Consider the following 19,730-nt stretch of genomic DNA (forward strand, 5'->3'; position numbering starts at 1 on the left):
GCATTGATACAAAAAAAAAAAAAGATTTCATTTTTTTTAACCCCGTCTTTATTCATTTGGCGCATTTTATGTAACCGCAAAAAAAGATGAGATTGGAAATCCAACTTTAGGGTTTATGATTGTGTTACCTCCTTCGAGCAGAGTGCCCTCGGACCAGAGCTTGTATCTTTGTGGCACCTTGTCTTTGGCGATAATATGATGATCTTTGTGCGTGCCCTCTCCAGGCAGCCTGGATTAGAATGGCAGCTCGTCGCCTTTCTTCTTCTTTGCAGTACCTGCGCCATGAACGCTAGTAGTGGGAAGAAACATAAAGGATTAAGTCGTTTTTTTTTTTAAACAGGAGTAGAAAATTCAAGACGACACATTTAATAGTAGAAGGTGCACTGATCTGTTTTCTGTCCGATCACCAATTTTTTAAAAGCCAGACCTGCCAATGTTGATTTTTACCAATCCAAATATTTTTTTTATAAACAGCCCAATCTTTAATATTCCAATCAATTAGCAGTTATGGTTTTATAGGAAAAAGATAAACGATACCAGTGAGACAAGACTGTTGTCAAACTACAGATGCAGCAGTTTTCTCCAAAAATAGTTGAAAAGTTGAAAACACCAAAACTTGATCTTTTACTTAAGTATGAAATACAGCAGGATTTTGCTTTTTAAAAAAAAGAGAATTCCAAGGCCAGTGACGACATGGAATGCCAGTAAAAATTCCACTCTTTCCCGCATTGACGCAGCAAAGATGAGGCAGATGTTACAAAATCGTAAACATTATGTTGGGGTCATGAAAGAATGAAAATACACAACAAGTGGACTTATATGGTCATATTAGGACCACGAGTGTCTCGACCAAGTTCCAATGACATGACGTGATGGGCTATATTTTTTGCAATCCTCCCCAAATTTGCCAGTCGACCGGTGCACCTTGAGTAAATGAATCATGAGTTTACTTGAATCACAACAGTTGATTGTCTCATGTCCAGAAACTCCTTCCTCTGTAAGCAAGCTCTGAACCAGCGCTGCAGAAAGATGATTTTTTGCATCACATCCTTGTGCAGTGTGTCCTGCAGCTGTTGTCGCTCCAGTTCTTTTAAAAACACCTGAATAGAATTAAAAAATATATATTTGGCATGTATAGTATAGTATTTTTTTTAAACAGACATGCAAACTTAGTATAATTCTTCAAAGATGAACCTCAGACCTTAGTTTTGCCTATCTGGTATGTGGTGGGATCCAAGCCCATCTTAGTTAGTAAAGCAGAAACGTCTTCCTTCGAAGCAATGGAGTCCTTTGGTAGCAAAACCCTGAACTGTTCTAGGAATTCCTACAAAAAAAGAATTGTTACATTGTAACTTTTTTCCCACAGCCATTGTTTTAATGAATGTAGTCCTGACAAAAGTCGGCATAACATTACCTGGAATGTGTATTTGGCTCCATAGCCAGATCTCTTGATTCGAACAGTTTCGAGCATTCCAGTATAACGGAGCTGCTGGAGAACCAAGGCCTCATCGAGATACATCTCCTTCTGCTCATAAAAATGAAGATTAAAGCAGTTCTAGATGTAATCTCTCAGTTCTGTCATCAGCGGTTTCCATATTTTAGCTCACAGGTTAGCAAAGAGCCAGATGCATTCATCAAAAGAGCCACATGTGGCTCCCGAGCGAGCCATAGGTCCCCTACCCCTGCTTTAGCGTGAACTGTATTATATATTTTTTTAAACTCGGGCATAACAGAAATAGACACTTCAAAATAAACCACATGGTATTGATTTTACCTTTTCTGCATTGGATCGGATGCAGCGAATGAAGAAAGGCTCGGCTCTATTCAGAGTTACCAGGAGTTTGGTCAACGATGTCTAAGGAGGTCAATTAAAAAGGTTAGGATCGTCCTTAGATTGAGTTGTGTTAGTGGATATCATGTGCACACAATAGAGGGCAAAAGTTACTTGGAACTGGGCACTGATGCTTGGGGGCTTCTTCTTTTTGTGCAGATGGAGAAGCGACTTTGTGGTCCGGTCATGCAGTGTCAGGCTTACAATGAATTTCAGGGAGAGAGAATCCAGCAGGTTCTGAATGTTGAAAAGGGAATTAAATGACGCGCAAAAGGAAAAGTTTTAAAGCTACGACTCTTTAGGGCCACTATTGTATACCTTGGGGATAATCTGCTTCTGTTTAGTTCCCTTGTTTTTCCTGTAGGAAATGAGAGAAGAGCAAGGTTGAGTTTGAGAACGACATCAATGTGTAGAGTTCGAGTGAGGTTAGCCAGGGTTAGTACAGACGTCTTCATGCGCTGTCGAGTCAGTGATGAAATGCGGGGTTGCACCTGAAAGGCAGGATTAATGACAGCTCATCTGAAATGGACGAGTGTGTAAGAATGATAGCTTGGAAGAAGTTAGTTAACAGCAAGATTATGGGATGGAATGTTTACCCCAGGGACCATACACAGACTGACATGCTGACGTTTGCTATCCGCACTACTACGTACAGGATGCGCCACACATTCATATTACGATCACGTTACGATGACCAGCTGAGGGACCATTGCTCCTCACATGCCTTCTAATTTATTATTCATGCTGTTTATCATGACAGTCTTGAAGGCATTTGGAGCTCTACAAACATACTCCAATAAAAAACGCAAGATTGCTGTTTTTAGTATTTCCATTAGATTCATTTGCATGTCATTTGAGCTGACTGCACTGATTTTTTTCTTTTTAAAGCTCCGACACCACCCAGTTTGTCTGCAGACTCACTGGAGGACATGTCGAGGGAAGCGTAGACGACCCCAGGACTGCAGCAGCTTGCGAGGGTCCTCACCATCCAACTGCAAGTTCTTAATGGAGCTGATGATCTGCGCATGCATGTCTCTGATCACACGACACACACACACACAAAGATAAAAAGTGTGGACGGATAGAATGGGAAAAGCAAGTAAAAAAATACAAATAAATAAAGGGTAAGATGGAAAAAACGCAAACTGTTTTGGACATCACAGTGGAAACACACCGACACTTAACCAAGCCAGGAACACACGGAAGGATAGTTGGGGGTCTGAGACTGAGAAACAAACAAACTCTGCTCATCTGTGACAAACAATTCACAGAAGGCCAACTCCTGCTCTGTATGTTTATTTAAAAAAATGAGAGCACAGAGCATACTAAACCGCCCCAACCATGCTACCATATTCCTTAAAAAGGAAGACTCACACATAAAAGATCAGTTGAATAATTAAGAGGTTGTGGTGAGGGTGTGGGAGGAGGGGCCATGATTCATACCCATTTTGCTGGAAATGTGCTAGTCAACATGCATGTATGTGGCTGCCTATCCGTTTCCATGCTGGAGGGGACTGTACGTTATTTGTGTTGATTGGATCCAAATTACTGGGCCAAGTGCCAAGTTGGTGAAGGTTAATTAATAATAAGGCTTACCCTCACACTGGATTCATGCAATCATTTTCCATACTTACCATGCGTGACTACGAAAGCAGGAGACAGGCAGGAAAGGAATGGCCAATGTAAAATCATTTTGTTGAATAGTGAACTCTAATTGCTTCTGCATCTGAATAGGCTGGATGGATTTAATCAGGGTAACAAAGTGCTGTAAAAAATCTGAAAGGCATTTATAAACCTAAAAGCTATGTTTTTTTTGACATCCCTTCACGTTCTGTTCTATTTAAACAAGGAATTTGTTCAATTTCCAATTCTAATGAACTTATTAAAAACAATATATATTTATAAGTGATTAATCGATATATATAAAATATTTGACATTTAAACTGATGCACTTGTTTTGTTGGAGTTTAAGTAAAGGAACCAAAATGATATTGTGGAGAAGCTTTACAGATTTTTATGCCTGAAATGCATTTGAATGTTCAAGTTTTCAAATTCAGAGAGGGAAGCAAATAAGCCTACCTGTTGCTAAAAAACAAACATGTTTTCCTACCTTCCTGTTTGCCTGCCTGTCTGCCTGCCTGGTGTAATGAGTTGAGCCAATTCTCCTGCTCTTCACTTACTTTTTACTCTCATAGCTAGCAAAGATGTCTTCAAAGGCCTCAAGAGGGCGCTCCTCTGAGTGATCAAAGTAGAAATCGAGCATAGACGCTCTTCTGCGGAGGGGAGAGGAGAGAGCCACACACACTGTGGTCACCAAAAGTGTCAAGAGGAAAAGGAAAAGTGCGGATTTGTGAGAATTGTCTCTCTTCAGCCCATCCAGTACCAGACAGCAAATTGCTATTCAACGCACAGCATTGGACGGCCAAAACTATTTGATTTTTACAGGGGTAAGTTTAACTTGAAAAGGTAAAAAAAAAGAAAAAAAAAGAGCAAGATGCACACACTGCCAGTCACTTGGCTGGTTAGAAAAACCAGTTCGACCCTAACAAAAAAACCTGATATGATCCTATTCAGTTTGAAATTCATCTGAACATCTGCCCTTACTTGTACATTCGCTCTATGGGAGCATTGGCCCGTTGAATCTCCCCCAAAGGAGTTCTGGAGATTGGACGTACAACACCTGGGGGGTACAAAAAGAAAAAACAATATCAACATATATTTTGGAGAAAAGCAGGGTTGTATGTCAGCCACGTGATTGTACCATTTTTTTTTAAACTTAATTTAATCTTGTTAAGCCACTTTAAAAAGCTCCTACGTCAGGCGCTACATTTGCAAGCACCAGAATAGTGCAAAGGATTGCACAGGTCGAGAAAAATGTCAGCAATGAGCTAAAGCCTCACGTTTCTGGCCTTAATATTCTCTTCATGTGCTGGCCTGAAAAGCTTATTTCAGAGCAAAGAAACTGCAGAACTCTAAAGCTTTGGGTTTAAGCTGCTCAAATGTAAAAAAAAAAAAAAAAAAAAAAAAAGAAGAAATTTGTCCCACAACAATAAAAAAATGAAATCAATTCACCCAAAGTTGAAAAATGCTACCACTACAAAAGCTGCTTGATAGCACCACTGCTGCTTATGTACCTGCAGTCTTGGCCGCCCATGAACGCCCGGCCTCGTTGAAGGCAGCCATGCCTCTGATGGTGGCGCGTAAGATTCCCCATCGAAACATGGCCACTGGATCCATGCCGATGAGCTGACGCACGTACGCTCGGTCACTGCTCCGCAATAACGCCACAATGTCCGGACGCATATGATCAGTGTTTTTTTCCCGGAAATCCTGCAGAGGTCAAATGTTTGCCATTAAATATCGCCGCCGAATGACTATGTGCTTCATCCCTCTTACCTTAATTTGATATTTAACTTTGCCAGCAAAATGTTGAATGACAAAAGCCGGCTCCATGACTGGTGTGGACATAAAATAATTATTCCCCTGGTGCTGCTGTTTGAATTTGGCTAATAGCGTCTCATCTGTGGCATGAGGGAAGCTAGATAGTAGGCAGGGAAAAATAATGAGGTGATGAGGGACAAGTAAAATGAGTAAGAGGAAGTTGTATCTCTCGTGTTTAACTCTAACGAACAGAACAAATACTATGTATGGTCTCTTACTTGCTCTCCTCATCCAGCAGGTAAAGCAAGCCGGTGGGCTTCTTGCTGATGAGATGAATGCAGCCCACATTGTCAATGTAGTCAATGTTGTGCCACGTGATTCCCTCTGCTTGGTACTCCTCCTGCAAGTCACAACAACCCCGTATAACCGTTCACATTTAGACAACTACATATATTAAAAAAAGTGTAAACATGGAGAAAACAGGTCCCTCACCTGCTCCAGATTGAATATATGATTATTGAAATAATACTGCAGCTGCTCATTTGCATAGTTGATGCAAAATTGTTCAAAGCTGTTGGTCTCGAAATCCTCAAAGCCAAATATATCCAGAACACCGATTGACAAGCGCTACAGGACAGATAGCATACATGGTCGAAAAAGTGTAAACCCCCTATTTTTGGGGAATAAATAGGAGCATGTTTTATTTCTTACTGGAACGGATTCTTCCATGTCTCTCTTGTTAAGAAGTGCGTGATTAATGCGAAGGACAATCCAGTCAAATAAGGCGCTGTATAAAGATTTTGCCATGGAGTCTCTGGCTGTGATTGCCTAAGGACAAATCAGACAAGTGGTTTGTTGTGGCTTGAGCTCTAAATCCCAAACACAAGGATGAGCGCATTGGGATGGTGATTGGACCAAATACCTCAGAGTGGCTATAGGGCAGAATCAACTTGTCATTGACTGTCACCGTTTTCCTCTTGGTCAGTGCCTCCACCAGCAGCTCCTCTTTCACCTGAGAGAGACCACCGTGCTTAAGGCAATGCCCACAGCTGACTAAACATGGTCCAGCTAAGTAAAATATACATAAGGTTACTCCTACCTTCAACAGGTCAGACAGAGTGGCCAAGACTTCTGGTGGCCCCACCTCCAAGCCCTCATCTCGGCCATTCGACTTCTTTTGGTAGGTGACGTTGCCGAGGTACAAAATGGCCGAAAGTACAGAAAAAATTCTAGGGGGGAAAAAAAAAAAAACTTTGTGCTTCAACTTTTAATGGAAGTGAAAATATTGTTATAAAAAATACACAATGGCTCCACACAATTATAATCTTTTAGTGAGTTGCTGGTAGTTTTTTTGTTTTGTTTTGAAAAGGTGTTGAGATTCTTTGTTTGACAAAATACAATCAAGTAGAAAGGAAACTTGATTCCTACTATTTGTGTAGAATGTCAGGAGGAATTAACTTTATTCTTGAATAACAGGTCTTTCAAGATTAAATCAGCGTTGATTACAAATTCACTTACTGCTTCTTGGTCGCGGGAAGGAAGCCAACCATCTCCATAGCCTGCTGTAGTCTTTCAAAGTCATGATGCAGGTCCTCCTCATCTTCTATCTTAAAGTTTTGCTGGATAATTGAAAAACGTTAATAGTTCGACCCCAAGTTATAATGCAATAGAAATGTTGCGATCAAATTTGCTTCTTCTTACCTGCTCTAGGTAGAAATAGTCTTCAGGTGGCAACAACTTAAATTCTTTTCTTTCCTCCTCAGAAGCTCCCAGCAACAGGTAGTAAAACACGTGATAGTTCCTAAGACACCATCATTAGTTGATTAAATACATTATTTGCCTGATACTAAGTTATATTTACTCATGTACAGATGTGGACTCGTCAAATAGATGGAGGAATAAATTCATATTTGTGGATGCTGTCAATGTATTACCAATGAAATGTCATTTGCCAGTAGTAGGCTAATCTCGTTGAGAAAAATACTGGAATGTACTGAAGGTGAGGCAATGTGGAGTTTGTCTATTTTGATCATGGTTCCAGTACCATTTTTGGCAACCAATTTTACATATTGTTCCCTTAATTATATGGCTGAGGTCCAATGTTATGGAACTCCCAGAGGATTCTCGGGGAAGCTTCCTATGTTTACAAAGAGGCGGCGCAGGCCAGACGGAGGGAGTGATGGTAGTGGGGGGGGGGGGGGGGGGGGGGGGGGGGGGGGGGGCTGAGACCCTGTGTGTCCTCACCTTTCATTCTTCTCTCTGGAGACCAGGCGAGACTTCTCCAGGAGATATTTCTCCACCACGGCACTGCAAGAAGAGAGAGAGAAAGCATGAAAGGGCTGCGAGGAAGAAGAAAAACAATGCAAATGAATCACTTAACACTAAAGGTCATTGCGTGCTTGTTTGTGTGCCTGATTGTGTCTGTGTGTGTGTGTGTGTATGCAGGTCATGTGGGGAAAGTGGACTAGTAAGCAATAGGGGGAGAAGCGAGGGCAGATGGTTTTACACAATCACAGGGTGAACAAAGCACTGGGTCGGATGAAAGACACACACACACACACAACAGACAAATACTGGCTTCCATTTATTTTATTGCAGGGAGAAAATGAGTGAGACAAGAGCTAAGTGAGTGCAGTCATGTGACAAGCCATTTTAAAATGAGTCGTATTTACCTACTCTACAAAGCCAGGGTTATAAAAGTGTCTGAATCAGACTATATAAGCTAAGCTTGTTTTTTTTCCTTCCAATCGCAGGGCTAAACAACTCATGCCGAGCAAAATAAAAATAGGGGCAGAGAGTTCGCATTAGAGGAATGGATAAATAGTCTAATTTGGATATATCTGAAGGTAGGTGGAGTCTTGCTCGGGCTGAGTGTAAGACGATCTTTTCTAAGGATTGTTTGAATGGCCAATGGTGATGAAGAAATAGACGGTGGGCTGCCTCTGTTCCATAACCGGATCCTTTTTTGTATCACAGAGAGGAAGCAGAAGGCTGAACATCTGCCGTGGTAGAGCTCCTGTATACCATTTTCTTTTGATTAAGAGGATCCTGATTGGATTGCATCCCCAATCCAATTGTATTCAAGGACAAATCATTACAGAGTGATGAGACTTGGTGCTATAAATGAAAAATACCTTCCTGGATTTACATTTGAATTTCTGTTCAGTTTAAAAATGTGGATGGTTGTATGGTAAATACAATCTCAGTTGCTGTTTATTGATGCTGGAGTAGTTTGTATTCAACAAAAATAACATGCAATGGGCTCCTTGCTGTATAGCCATAGAAATCTTTAGTCAGATAATACTTCTGATTAAAATTCTGTTCTACAAAAGATGTTCTGCATGAAGAATGGAAGTTAAGTGTGAAATGCAGTGTTTTTAATCAGGATGATTAAACACTATTCATATTTTTCAATAAGTCTTTGAACATGTTTGGCATATTGAATGTTCCCTGAAGCTTTTTTTCATACTTGAATTGTACTTCTGTTTATTTTAAGACATGATGGAGCAGATGTCTGCAGATGAGGAAGTGACGTGTTTGGTAGCTTAGAAAAAGATGATGGTAGCTAAAAGTTTACGTCTACACAATCACATGACCATGCGAAGAGGAAGCAATTGGTCTAAAGAAGTACAGAAAACATGTAAATGACAAGCTACAGGAATAGACTCGACATGGTAAAAACAGCCATTTACATACCTTGGGCGATAATTAACAAGTTGCGTGTTGGAAATGACTTACCCTCTAACCACTCCGGTCTCAAGGTAATTGACCTGGATGAATTTACCAAAACGGCTGGAGTTGTTATTATGGGCTGTCTTTGCGTTTCCAAAGGCCTGAAGGAAATAACAGAGGGGAGAAAACAGAGGTTTTTTTTTTTCAAGAGAGTAACATAATTTTGGCAATAATAAACTGCCCATAGATCATTTTAACGGTCAAGTACTTGAATGGACAAAAATATAATCATAGCGAAAGAATTCCTTTGAACGAGCAATCTGCAAATTAATCTCCAAAGAGTGAAGTTGGTGACATTAAATCACTGTGACACCAGAGAAACCCTATAGTGCAGGGGTTACATCTTGTTTTTAAACAGCAGCTGAGACCACTGATGTGGGTGGTATCATGTTCACGGTGGTGTGTGTGCATGTGCAAGTGTGTGTCACTGGGGCCAAGCATCTGCAACTCATTGTCCCCCGATTCTCCATCTGCCCCCCTAAAAATCCTATCACTAATTTTGCTCTTCGGTCTGTGGATGTACATAAGCGAGTGGTGTGTATAAAAGTGTAAGAATAGATCTGTGATGATAAATGAAAGTCTAACAGTCAGTCTGAAGAAGCAACCAACCGACCAGACGTCAGCCACGAGCAGAGATGACCGAGCCACCAGACCTCATTGAGGGCCCCTCGTTTTTCACATTGATATGGCAACAGACTAGCCCCCCCCTTCTGTTTCTCTTTCCTTTTTTTTTTAACTTAATGATGCTCGCATGGTTACAACTACACACACACGTACAACAAAAGGCCACCGCAGGGGAAGTCGACTCTGTGCATGTTAAACAGGAACCACATTGTATGCGCCGAAGCACAGGCAGGCTGAATTTGTTACAGTGGTGAATTAGTAAGAGTCCAAAGGGTAAATTGGCAACCCATTTCTGTTCCTGTAATCTAACTTTCAGTCATTTTCAGGACAATCTTTGACTCTATCCAATAAATGTAAGACTAGTTTCAACTCTGGGCTTTGTTTACTTATTGCTGCATTATTTTTGATACTAATGCCCTCCCCCTACATTGGCCCACTATTGGATTTCTTCAGAATGGGGCCCAGTGAGGATACGCTTCTTGGAAGTGCAACCAGATGAAATAAATGCATGGAACTGATGCCATGAACAGTTCTTGATTATATCCGAATAAGACCAAGGAATGAATTGGATGGGATCTGTCACTCTTCTTGATACTGTGATCGCATTATACTTATATCTAAATTTCACTTAAGAACCACAGAGTCTTTTATCTTGTTTCTCATTGCATCTCAGAGCTGTTCCTATTGAATCGCTCCAGCAAACTTGCAGCTCTGTGCACAAAACCCTGGGAAAGCTCAGCAAAATAGAGGCCTCTGCACCATGGATTGAATACTAAACATGTCACAGCATCATCTCAGTAGGCAAACATGTCCGAGAGAAGGGAACGCGATTGGCTCAAAGGCACGGCAGGTATGAGGAAGTGACAGGTTTTCGAAATCTAGTCTGTCAAGAGATGTGGTGACATGTGCACTCTAAAAAAAAAATGAGGGTTCGAGAGTTTATGGAACGGAAAAAGGTGGAGACGGCCAGATTGGGGGAACTGCTAATTGTTCGGATGCATACGAAAGTTTTTCATGACGTTGAGGTTATTTAAGAGAATTCTTTCTTGAAGTCAGATACTTCACCTCCAGCTATCTAGTACATTTCCACTTGAGCGTGACCAGAATTAAGTCGTGCATTCTCGGTGAGCCAAACACAAAGTTCTTGGAATTCAATCTTAAGAGTTTGCTCACAAACAGTATCCCCTATAAATTCTTCCCGTTGAATAACAAACCTGGCAGATGATAATCTTTGTAAAATCATTACACATCGATCTAATATGCCCTTTAGAAAATGCCAGATACCGAGATACTGCGGCTTCCCATTTGTAGGCTCAGTGTGGCATCTTCTCAAATGTGGCGTCGGCGGTCAAGCTTGATTTAAATAGCTCCACGAATGCTGCCAAGGTCACGACACTCACACCTCTAAACAGGCTGGATACATTCATAGGGGGCTCGGCATTGTCTATGTCACAGTCACAGTTTCCTCCATTCGCCAAACAATGGTGAGGTTTCATGGCAAAATATGCTCATTCCTGGTTTTGTCTTCAATAGCCTTCATCTCAATTCTGAATAGTCATAGACTCATTGTGCCATTTTATCACTCCATTGATTGGTCTGGGAATGAGATTTAGCAGCTGAATAAAAAGTTTTCCCCCAATTCTAGTACTCAATAGCACCTATCCAGCTAGAACATACTAATAAGGTGCCACCATGACATATACAGTAACACAGAGATAAACAATGGATCAGCAGACAGAATGGCCAGCTTCTCTGCACTTCCTGAACCATACAATGCACCTCTGGTCTCTCCCCACCCCATAAGTCTTGGCAAAAACTAAGGCAAACCACTGCTGTTACTTCCGATGTCGTAGCCTCTTCCTGTTAAAAATGTCCCAAATGACAGGAACTCCCTGTGTCACAAACGTATTTTAGGCTGCTTATAAAGCATGGCTAAATATACAATGCTGACTGTTGACTGTTTAATCTTCAGAGCAGCTGACTGGTCATGTAAGTAACCACGATTTCTGTGAGAAGAAGCAGGCCCTTAGTGTACTTACACAAGGGGGAAATGGATGCACACAAAACAAGAGGATCAACGAGTCAGACCAGTTCAAAATGTACACACAGGGTACTCGTTGGGTATGTGAGTCATTGGTTATTACAGAAGACCATACAAGTAGGGTGTGAGGATACAATGTGTTATCAACATCACTCACTGTAAAGCAGTGAAGGTAAAAAAGCTCCAAATGTTCTTTAAATTCTGCAACAAATGGCAGTTTTACAGAATCAAAGCCTGCGCTGGTGTATTTTGCTCATCAAAAATTGGTCAGGAGCTTGGAATGGTCTTTCAAGAAGAAGTAAAAAAGACCCACATTGTGATTAACTAATGACCTTTTAGGGCAGTTGTAATGCTCAATAGGACATTGTAATATAAAAATAAATTCTGAACAATTACAGTCCCCCCTTATAAAAAGCAACTTCTTGTTCTGATTGTCCAATGCGCAACAGATGAGTGCAGTAGTCATTCTAATTTAGCCCAGACTTACGATAACGATCTTAGCCCGTTGCTGCGTCTGCTTATGTGGGACATTTAGACATTTACAGACTTTTTCAAAAATGACTAAAATTTAAACTGACTTTCTGGTTCATTTTCCTGAGGACAAAAAGCAAATGCACTATGTTGATGCCATAGGCCCCAAACGGCGGCAATCGACAATGGAAACTGTGATAGAAAGAAAGTAGCGCATACCGCAAAAAGTAGGACGGCTGTTTATTAAAGTGGTTTCAGGTCGAGGCCATTCAGTCCAGCAGCACAAATAGTGATCTCACCTCTGCAAAATGTAACCCAAGTTTGAAGAGCTCCCCTATAGCCACAGGCTAGACACACGCTTTAATTCTGTCAGTATGCAGTGCAAAAAGTGTATAATCTTTATGAATGTTGGAAGAGTTTCCTTCGTACAAGTAAACCTTTTGAAAGAAACCTTCACTCACTTTAAATCTCAATTCCAATTTGTCAAAAGAAGGAAGCACCACGAGTGTGGAGTGAAACTGCAGGGAGCATACTTTCAGGAGTTATTGCTTCCTCTGTAAAGAGACTTTAGATTTAGATTCAGGCTCGCTGTGCTATTAGTTAGCTACAAAAGCTCCCAGGTGGTGTCTAAGTGGATGTCCTTATATCCCCCCACATAAAACAAATCTATTTTGCATGGCATGTTAGTTCTGAACAAAATGCCATCTTTGATGTCATGTTGCCGCAATTGTTCCCGATCCAAGACAATTGACAATCTGGATGGCTCTTGAAATGATGAGCCCAACAAAGCCCAATCCCGTCTTGTTGTCTCCCTGTGCAACCACAGCTCTGGACAAGACTGACACAAACTGCAATCTGGGAATGAACAGGGGCTGTGTGCATTTGCCAATGAGACCAGAACTCTGCTGATGGAGGGGAAATTTCTACATCAGACTGACACATATTACACAGTATGAGACCAAAGCTACACTTTCTCAGCTGCATCTTAAAGTCGCAGCACTTTTGCGAGTGCCTTTTGAGTGCTGAGTCAAGAGGGTCAAGGGGCAAAAGTCATGTGGCTGATGATGGATGGCTGGCTGACACATGCTTTTAAGTGACTGTAGCGCCCCACAATGTATATTGACTTATTTTCTCCTATTCTACAGCAGCACCCTCCCTTTAACCTAATGTTAAAAATCAGAGCTGTTGTTCTCATTCAGCAGTTTTGCAAATGTACATTGCACACATGGGATTAAAAAAATAATAATTTTAGTGCTGTTACTGCGCAATAAAAAACGGACAATATGCAGACATTTACTTTCAGAGAACCACGATACTGAAAATAATGCCACCGAAATCAAGGACTGAATTAAATATGGATATTTAGAAGAGGGATTGGGGATTCTGAGGGCCATGTGTTTCCAGCTACACAATAATTTGTCTTTTTTCCTTTTCTTAGCTACTCCCATTCATCTAAAATACATTTCCAGGTCTCTGAGCTTATAGGAATCTGAACAGATGGAAGTTATTCAAACGTACAGTCTCAATAAAAGTAAAACATAATTTTATAAGGGCCGCACAATGCAGCAAAGTTTAATCACAGCAGGTCTAAAATATGAATACTTTGTGGGTAGGATGGAACTGCGGATACTTATTTCAAATTCTTCCACCATTAAAAGTGACGGTCTCTGCTTCTTATTAGAGGGAGGGGGAAAATAAACAAAATGAAGCGCATAAATTCCATGGCCAAGTGACATAAACTAAACTAAAAAACAAAACTAGGGCATACATTGGCAGTTCTTTATTTTTAAACCATAGACAGATGTCTACAACTGTCTTTTTCTGGAATAAATTTAGTCAGCAAAGTTGTTCTTTTGATTCCAAGAGAGGACTTGGACACGTGAGGGGTTAACCAAGAAACATTTCAACGTTTCTATTTTTTGCTGGGGAGACCATCGTCTTTATGGTAAAGCGTTTAATACCACGCACCAATGATCATATATCCATCCAGCCGAGTGCTGCAGCCTGAAAATACATTTCCTCCCTTCTCTTTCATGGGAATTTACAATCCTCCATAACCATGGAAGTAAAGGTCGATCCACCATTGAAATTTTTTAAACCAAAGTGTGTCATGTTATTCCTGTTTATATTTTTACCTTCTAAAGAGATATGACTTACTTGGAGGCACTATCATTGATGATATAATCGAGGCATATAATTAAAGCCAGTTTTATGAATAGATATCTGTGATGTAAGAATTCCTTATAGTTGATGAGACAAACAGGCGAGGAGATTTGGCTTGTCTCGTTCTTTTCTCTACCTACCCTTTTTAAGTGATACATTAGCGCCTAATGCAAGCCAAAGGAGCAAATACGCTAAGAGAAATTACAGAGCTAGTGTGTTGCATTCATTGACAGTATTCTCTTACCTCCAAGACTGGTCCTGCACCAAGTATAGTCCTCTCTACACCACTGGCATAGCCCTTCTGGCTGAGTGCGGTCAAACAGTGAATGAGAAAGTTGGTACTTTGCGTCTTGCCCGAGCCACTCTCTCCAGAGATGACAATACATTGGTTGACTTTCTTCCTGAGCATGGCATAATAAGCCACGTCGGCAATAGCAAAGATGTGCGGCTCCAGTTTGCCCAACTGGTGGTTTTCATACAGTTTGACATACTTCGGGTTGTAGATTGGCAAAAACTTGAAGGGATTGATGGCAATGAGTATACTGCTTGCGTAAGTGTAGATCTTTTTCTTGTAGAAGCGTGTTCGCAGGTTATTTAGGATACTGTCCTCGTTGAGTTTGGGGAGGTTGCAAAGGTCCGCAAAGTCATCCTGAGGAGGTGGAAGGAAACCCCTAGCAGCAAGTCGTTGGGCCTCCTGCTCTTTGGACAGGGTGGGTAGGTGGACATAATGAATAGAGCCGTCGTTGTTCCTCTCCTGGTACAAGAATAGAAATTGAAGGTATTTCATTTGGATGCCATTCACAAAATAGTTGCCAAAAAAGAATACGGATAAGAAGGAGATCTAATTAAAAAGGTTGGCACAATAACTTGTCAGTCAAGTTTTATTGAGAAATATCTTGGGCTCATTCGTTTATTTGTAGTTGCTGTGCAAACTGGAAATTCCCAAGAAATTAACTGAAATTATAGTATTGAAACATTGCAGAAGTCAAATTTTGTCAAGAGAGCATGAACAATACACAACGTGAGGATGAGTTACCTGCAGTAAGAAGTAAAATCCAAGGCTCCGTGGGTGCTGCTCCTGGGCTTTCCGTGGCCATAGCAAGAACCTTTGCACCGGAAGATCTCCGGCCTCCAGCACCCACTCTTCCCCACCGCATTCTTTAACCTCTGCCAGTACATACAGGCCGCTGGGGTCCAGCCCCAGTGCCACTGCAGCATCCGAGATCACAGAAGCTGCGGTGGCATCTTTCTGCACTCTGAACAATAGTGGGGGGAGGGATTAGTGGGGTACAACAGAAGGATTGCTCATTTTTTTTTAACAAGGTGAGCCACACACCTTAGATTACAGCAGGTGGTTGACTCAGAAGCGAGTCGTGGATAAATCTGGAGCAGGTACGAGCGTCCGTTGTGATCGTTGGCGCTCGTCGGCAGACCGGCTCCCCCCCTTACTCCGCCTAAACTCGATGCTACGGCGGCACCGCCATCTCTGACACTCATCCTGAGTCAGAGGGTGTTGCTTCAGCATGCCGCAGCCACTGTCCCTTTCTCACCACAAAGCACCTGGCAGAAAATAAATCATGTTTGAATTGGGGGAAAAAAATTCCCACGAGGTCTTTTTAATTCCACATCAAAGTCACATCCGACTGTGCATATATATATATAACACACTAGCAGACGTAGTTTAAAAAAAAATGACCCAATTAAAACCTTTACCACACAGCAAAAAATGCTTTGGTACATGGCTGTCATGTGGCCATTTGTCACCAGGATATAGTTCAAGATCCATACAAGAGAGAAGCAAATTTATCACTACAGCAGCTGGGTCAGGTCTAGTGATGTATCGAGTAGCATGACCCTGTGTTAATAATGAATGCTTGGTAAACTGTAAGCCACCCTTGGGGAAACAGGAAGCGGTTTTAAATCACAGTCTTGCGCGGTATGGCAGGCCGACTATGCTGCCTTGGAAACCGGAGAGCTATCCTCGAAGCACGAGGACTGATAGTTTATCACTTTTCTCATTCAAGGAAAGACTTGTTTATTTTGTCAACTTGAAAAACACGACATGTAATGGCGACCAAGATATCACCCAACTGAAAATACAGCAAATAGAATCTTACTCTAGGGGCAATAAACTTATGATCAGAAACCAGCTAGTGCATCTAAAAACATTTTTGATAGGCTAAGCATATGTTCTGAGTTTTGGCTCTTTCCAACCCATCAATATTTTTTGCTCTGTTGTGGTGTTTGAATCTTAATAATGATTAAAATGATTAAATAAGGCTGGTATTTTGAGATCACTTTTTCAACAAGTAGTGATGTTTTGGTATCGGACACACATCATCACAGAGCCTAATCGATTACTGTGAGGATTAGACCCAAAATAAAACTTTACAGTTTGCATTTTCCTCAGGCCACATTTGCATGTGAGCGCTTTTAAAATAATAAGGTTCACAAAACTGCAGAAACCACAAGAGGCAGAATAAGCATTATCCTGCATCATGAGGTTTAGCTGGTTTAAATATGTCACTTCAAGCTCTGAGCTGCTCACTCGATTAAAACCCAGAAAGGGCAACCCAAAGTTCCAAAGCTGAAACTACAAAATTCAATGTCCAGCAAATGGTATCATTTGTAAGCTGACTATTTTGAAAATACACAAGCCTAACAAAAAACTGAATTGCTTGGATCAGTGATAACAACCACCATCTTGCTGATTGCTGCCAAGCATCATACCTCACTTTCACTGGTACTTCGGAATGCTGGAATTATCACAAAAGTCAGAAAGATGGAACAAAAAGGATACATTTTCAAGAGATAAAAAAGACAAAACCCGGTGGGACAATTGAATGGCGAAACATGGGGCTTTGAGATAATACAGCTTCCTCCCTGCAAAGGAGATCTTCAGAGAGGATACCCAGCATTCCACAGATAAGACCCCAGCGTTGTCTGCTTGGGGTGGGCTTAGCCTGGCCCTTTAGCTGCTTATGATGGGATAGGGAAATACACCAAAGTGCTGGACTACAGCTCAGACAGGGACTCTTCAGCCGCTTACTGTGGGCAGGACAGGGCTTTAACCTCGAAAAAGCTTCTTACACCAGACATATTTAAGGGGTGTGCCCACCAAAACCATGTCCAGCTACTTAATCAATTGGTCACTTACAAACATTGCTTAAGGTCTTTTGCATTAAACAAATGTAAAAGTAGCAACCAGATTTCACTTATGGATTCTTGGGATTTAAGTAGAATTTTCTGGTCAATCCTCATTCTTGTCTGAAAGCATACAGAAAAAATGAGCCCATATTTGGAAATAAAACCTATTGGATTGACTCATTGGCAAAAGTGTCAAAAGCTAAATAGCGCTTACCCCATTTCCACCAGAGCTTTCAAAAAAAATATGCAAAAACTGGCTGCAGACAAGGAGGATTAATGTCACGAGTTTTGTGCCTGCCATTGTGATCAAGCCTTGTGTGTTTTATTATCATTGTAGTTTTCCCCTTCTGGCACGATTGTGATAATACAAACAGCAAGTAGTGAGGCCTGAGACAGTGTCAGCTGACTGTGTGATGTGGCAGGAAGTAAATGACCCAGTGCCACAGACAGTCAGTGAATGGAACAGTCCTTCTCTTCTTTCTCACCACCTCTACTGCCCAGCCTGGTTGACTCATAATTTGAATTCAGGATAAGGTCAGTGTGATGAAGCAAGTTATGATGTCAGCAGTTGGTGTGCATGTGCAGGAAGAAACAGTGACTCCCTGAATTCCATTGAGGAATAAATGTCATGAGTCAGTGCAGAGCCAAGCACCTATCTTGGTCATAGTCATTATGATAGTAGCAAAAGTGCTCTTTGTTAAAAACTCAAATACTACCAAGACTGCAGATTTAAAACTACATAGTTAGAAGTTAGTAACAGAGGGCAACAAAACTGCATCTAATTTTGAGGAATATTTTCTCACAGAAGAAAGTTATAAACGCACTCTCAGATTCTGTTGAACGACAACATACTACTCACCGCATGTAAGGTTTATTAAATTACACTGGGAGATTTGACTAGGGCTGAAACAATAATAAAGTTTTAGTCATAATCATGATTAAATTAATCTTATATCATTACTGAAATTCCCAGTGCAGGCTCTGAGCATATCCAATCAGGTACCTTGGAAGAACACACGGTTTAAAGACCTCATTAGGCAGCCTAAAAAGGCAAGTGAACTATGCAGCCCTCTGTGGAATGATGAGGGGAAAACCTAGACCAATAATTGGAGATGAAGAGCGTCATGGTGAAGACCTAAAACCACAAAAGTGATCAGAATGCATTGTTTGGTTTGGGAGGCAAAATTTAAGACGAAAACAACATTGGACATTATAATGGACAACAAACCATTATGTTTTCTCCTGCAACAACAAAAATCAATTTGACTGACAACAAACCAACTACTGTCCAACACCAAGCAATTAATCCTTACGACAAATCCACTCGAGTTGGATATAACCGTTTGATTCTACCCTGCATTTCCAATATCCGATAGTCTAGGGATCCAGACAGACCCGTTGTTACTCTGTGCAACCAAAAGCTCATTTTAACTCCCTGGGGAAAGTGGAGCTGGGCCACTCAAGTATCCATCAAGACTAGAACTCTCCCTAACGTAACCTAATGGAGAAGGTTTGGCCCTATGCCAATGCGGCATTGTCCGTTGGGCAAACAGCGAGATGGAAGCAAAGGAAGTCAAGACTTAATGTGTGTGTGTGTGTGTGTGTGTGTGTGTGTGTGTGTGTTAGTGTGTTTCGGTTGAGTGTGTGCATATATCCCCTGCGGCATCTGGTCTTTACGTTTGTCCACTCTTGGGGATTCAAAAACACACTAAGGTCTGGCGATAGTGAGAGAATGCTCCTCTCTCTGCTGAGTGGCACTAATCAGCCGCGGGGTTGATGCAGTGCAGATGCACCCAAAATGGCCGTGAATGGATCAGTGCTTTCCCACTAGACTTGTGGTCTATTCAAAAAACAGTCCTTTGTCGAATCAAAACGATACCTCTAGCTGGGAATTAACTAGCAGACCCCAACTGGGTTAAAAAAAAACAACAAAATCACAAATGCAGATACAGAACACAGTGAAAACATTTGTGAAGGGTAAAGGGCACAGTGTGCTCCCCATATTCTTTGCACCGTGAAAAAGAGATGAGAACATCTGCTCCCTGCATTCAAAGACGACAAGAAAGGAGCCATTGACTTGTTGATATGAGCATATTCAGTGAATAGTGACAACATGCTTCTGTTAAAAAAATTATATTATCTGGTGTACAAACTACAATAGAGGAAGAATAACAGTAGTTATGTCAGGTACACAATAGGAATGTCAGTGTGCAATTACAGTAGCTAGTGCACCAGTTAACTAAGCAGACATTACAAAAAAAGGATATGAAGTGCTGTGTGTCTGTAGCTATTTATAAGCCTAGTGGGACACCAAGCTAATATTGTCCTCTATCCCAAATT

General features: G+C 41.2%; 1 protein-coding gene across 8 annotated transcripts in view; it reads right to left on the bottom strand.

Moving 5' to 3' along the window:
• The window catches only part of LOC144196404 (myosin IXB), a 36,626-nt gene that overhangs the window by 9,227 nt on the left and 7,669 nt on the right, over positions 1-19,730 (bottom strand). For 4 of the 8 annotated variants that reach the window (XM_077716550.1, XM_077716549.1, XM_077716548.1 and 1 more), the window contains 24 exons: positions 15,580-15,803; positions 15,280-15,499; positions 14,488-14,997; positions 8,951-9,045; positions 7,457-7,519; positions 6,914-7,013; positions 6,731-6,831; positions 6,312-6,441; positions 6,135-6,224; positions 5,924-6,040; positions 5,705-5,839; positions 5,491-5,612; positions 5,228-5,369; positions 4,966-5,161; positions 4,436-4,511; positions 4,012-4,104; positions 2,753-2,866; positions 2,150-2,189; positions 1,946-2,068; positions 1,775-1,855; positions 1,415-1,525; positions 1,202-1,324; positions 951-1,100; positions 129-289 (listed from right to left, as the gene is read on the bottom strand). In XM_077716550.1, the coding sequence (XP_077572676.1) occupies positions 129-289; positions 951-1,100; positions 1,202-1,324; positions 1,415-1,525; positions 1,775-1,855; positions 1,946-2,068; positions 2,150-2,189; positions 2,753-2,866; positions 4,012-4,104; positions 4,436-4,511; positions 4,966-5,161; positions 5,228-5,369; positions 5,491-5,612; positions 5,705-5,839; positions 5,924-6,040; positions 6,135-6,224; positions 6,312-6,441; positions 6,731-6,831; positions 6,914-7,013; positions 7,457-7,519; positions 8,951-9,045; positions 14,488-14,997; positions 15,280-15,499; positions 15,580-15,740 (3,254 nt within the window). In that variant the 5' untranslated portion in view covers positions 15,741-15,803. The remainder of the gene's footprint in view (positions 1-128; positions 290-950; positions 1,101-1,201; positions 1,325-1,414; positions 1,526-1,774; positions 1,856-1,945; positions 2,069-2,149; positions 2,190-2,752; positions 2,867-4,011; positions 4,105-4,435; positions 4,512-4,965; positions 5,162-5,227; positions 5,370-5,490; positions 5,613-5,704; positions 5,840-5,923; positions 6,041-6,134; positions 6,225-6,311; positions 6,442-6,730; positions 6,832-6,913; positions 7,014-7,456; positions 7,520-8,950; positions 9,046-14,487; positions 14,998-15,279; positions 15,500-15,579; positions 15,804-19,730) is intronic. The other 4 variants (XM_077716556.1, XM_077716552.1, XM_077716551.1 and 1 more) reach the window with 3 other exon arrangements.

The sequence above is a fragment of the Stigmatopora nigra genome, chromosome 5 (assembly GCF_051989575.1).
Source record: "Stigmatopora nigra isolate UIUO_SnigA chromosome 5, RoL_Snig_1.1, whole genome shotgun sequence".
Taxonomy (NCBI): Eukaryota; Metazoa; Chordata; class Actinopteri; order Syngnathiformes; family Syngnathidae; genus Stigmatopora; species Stigmatopora nigra.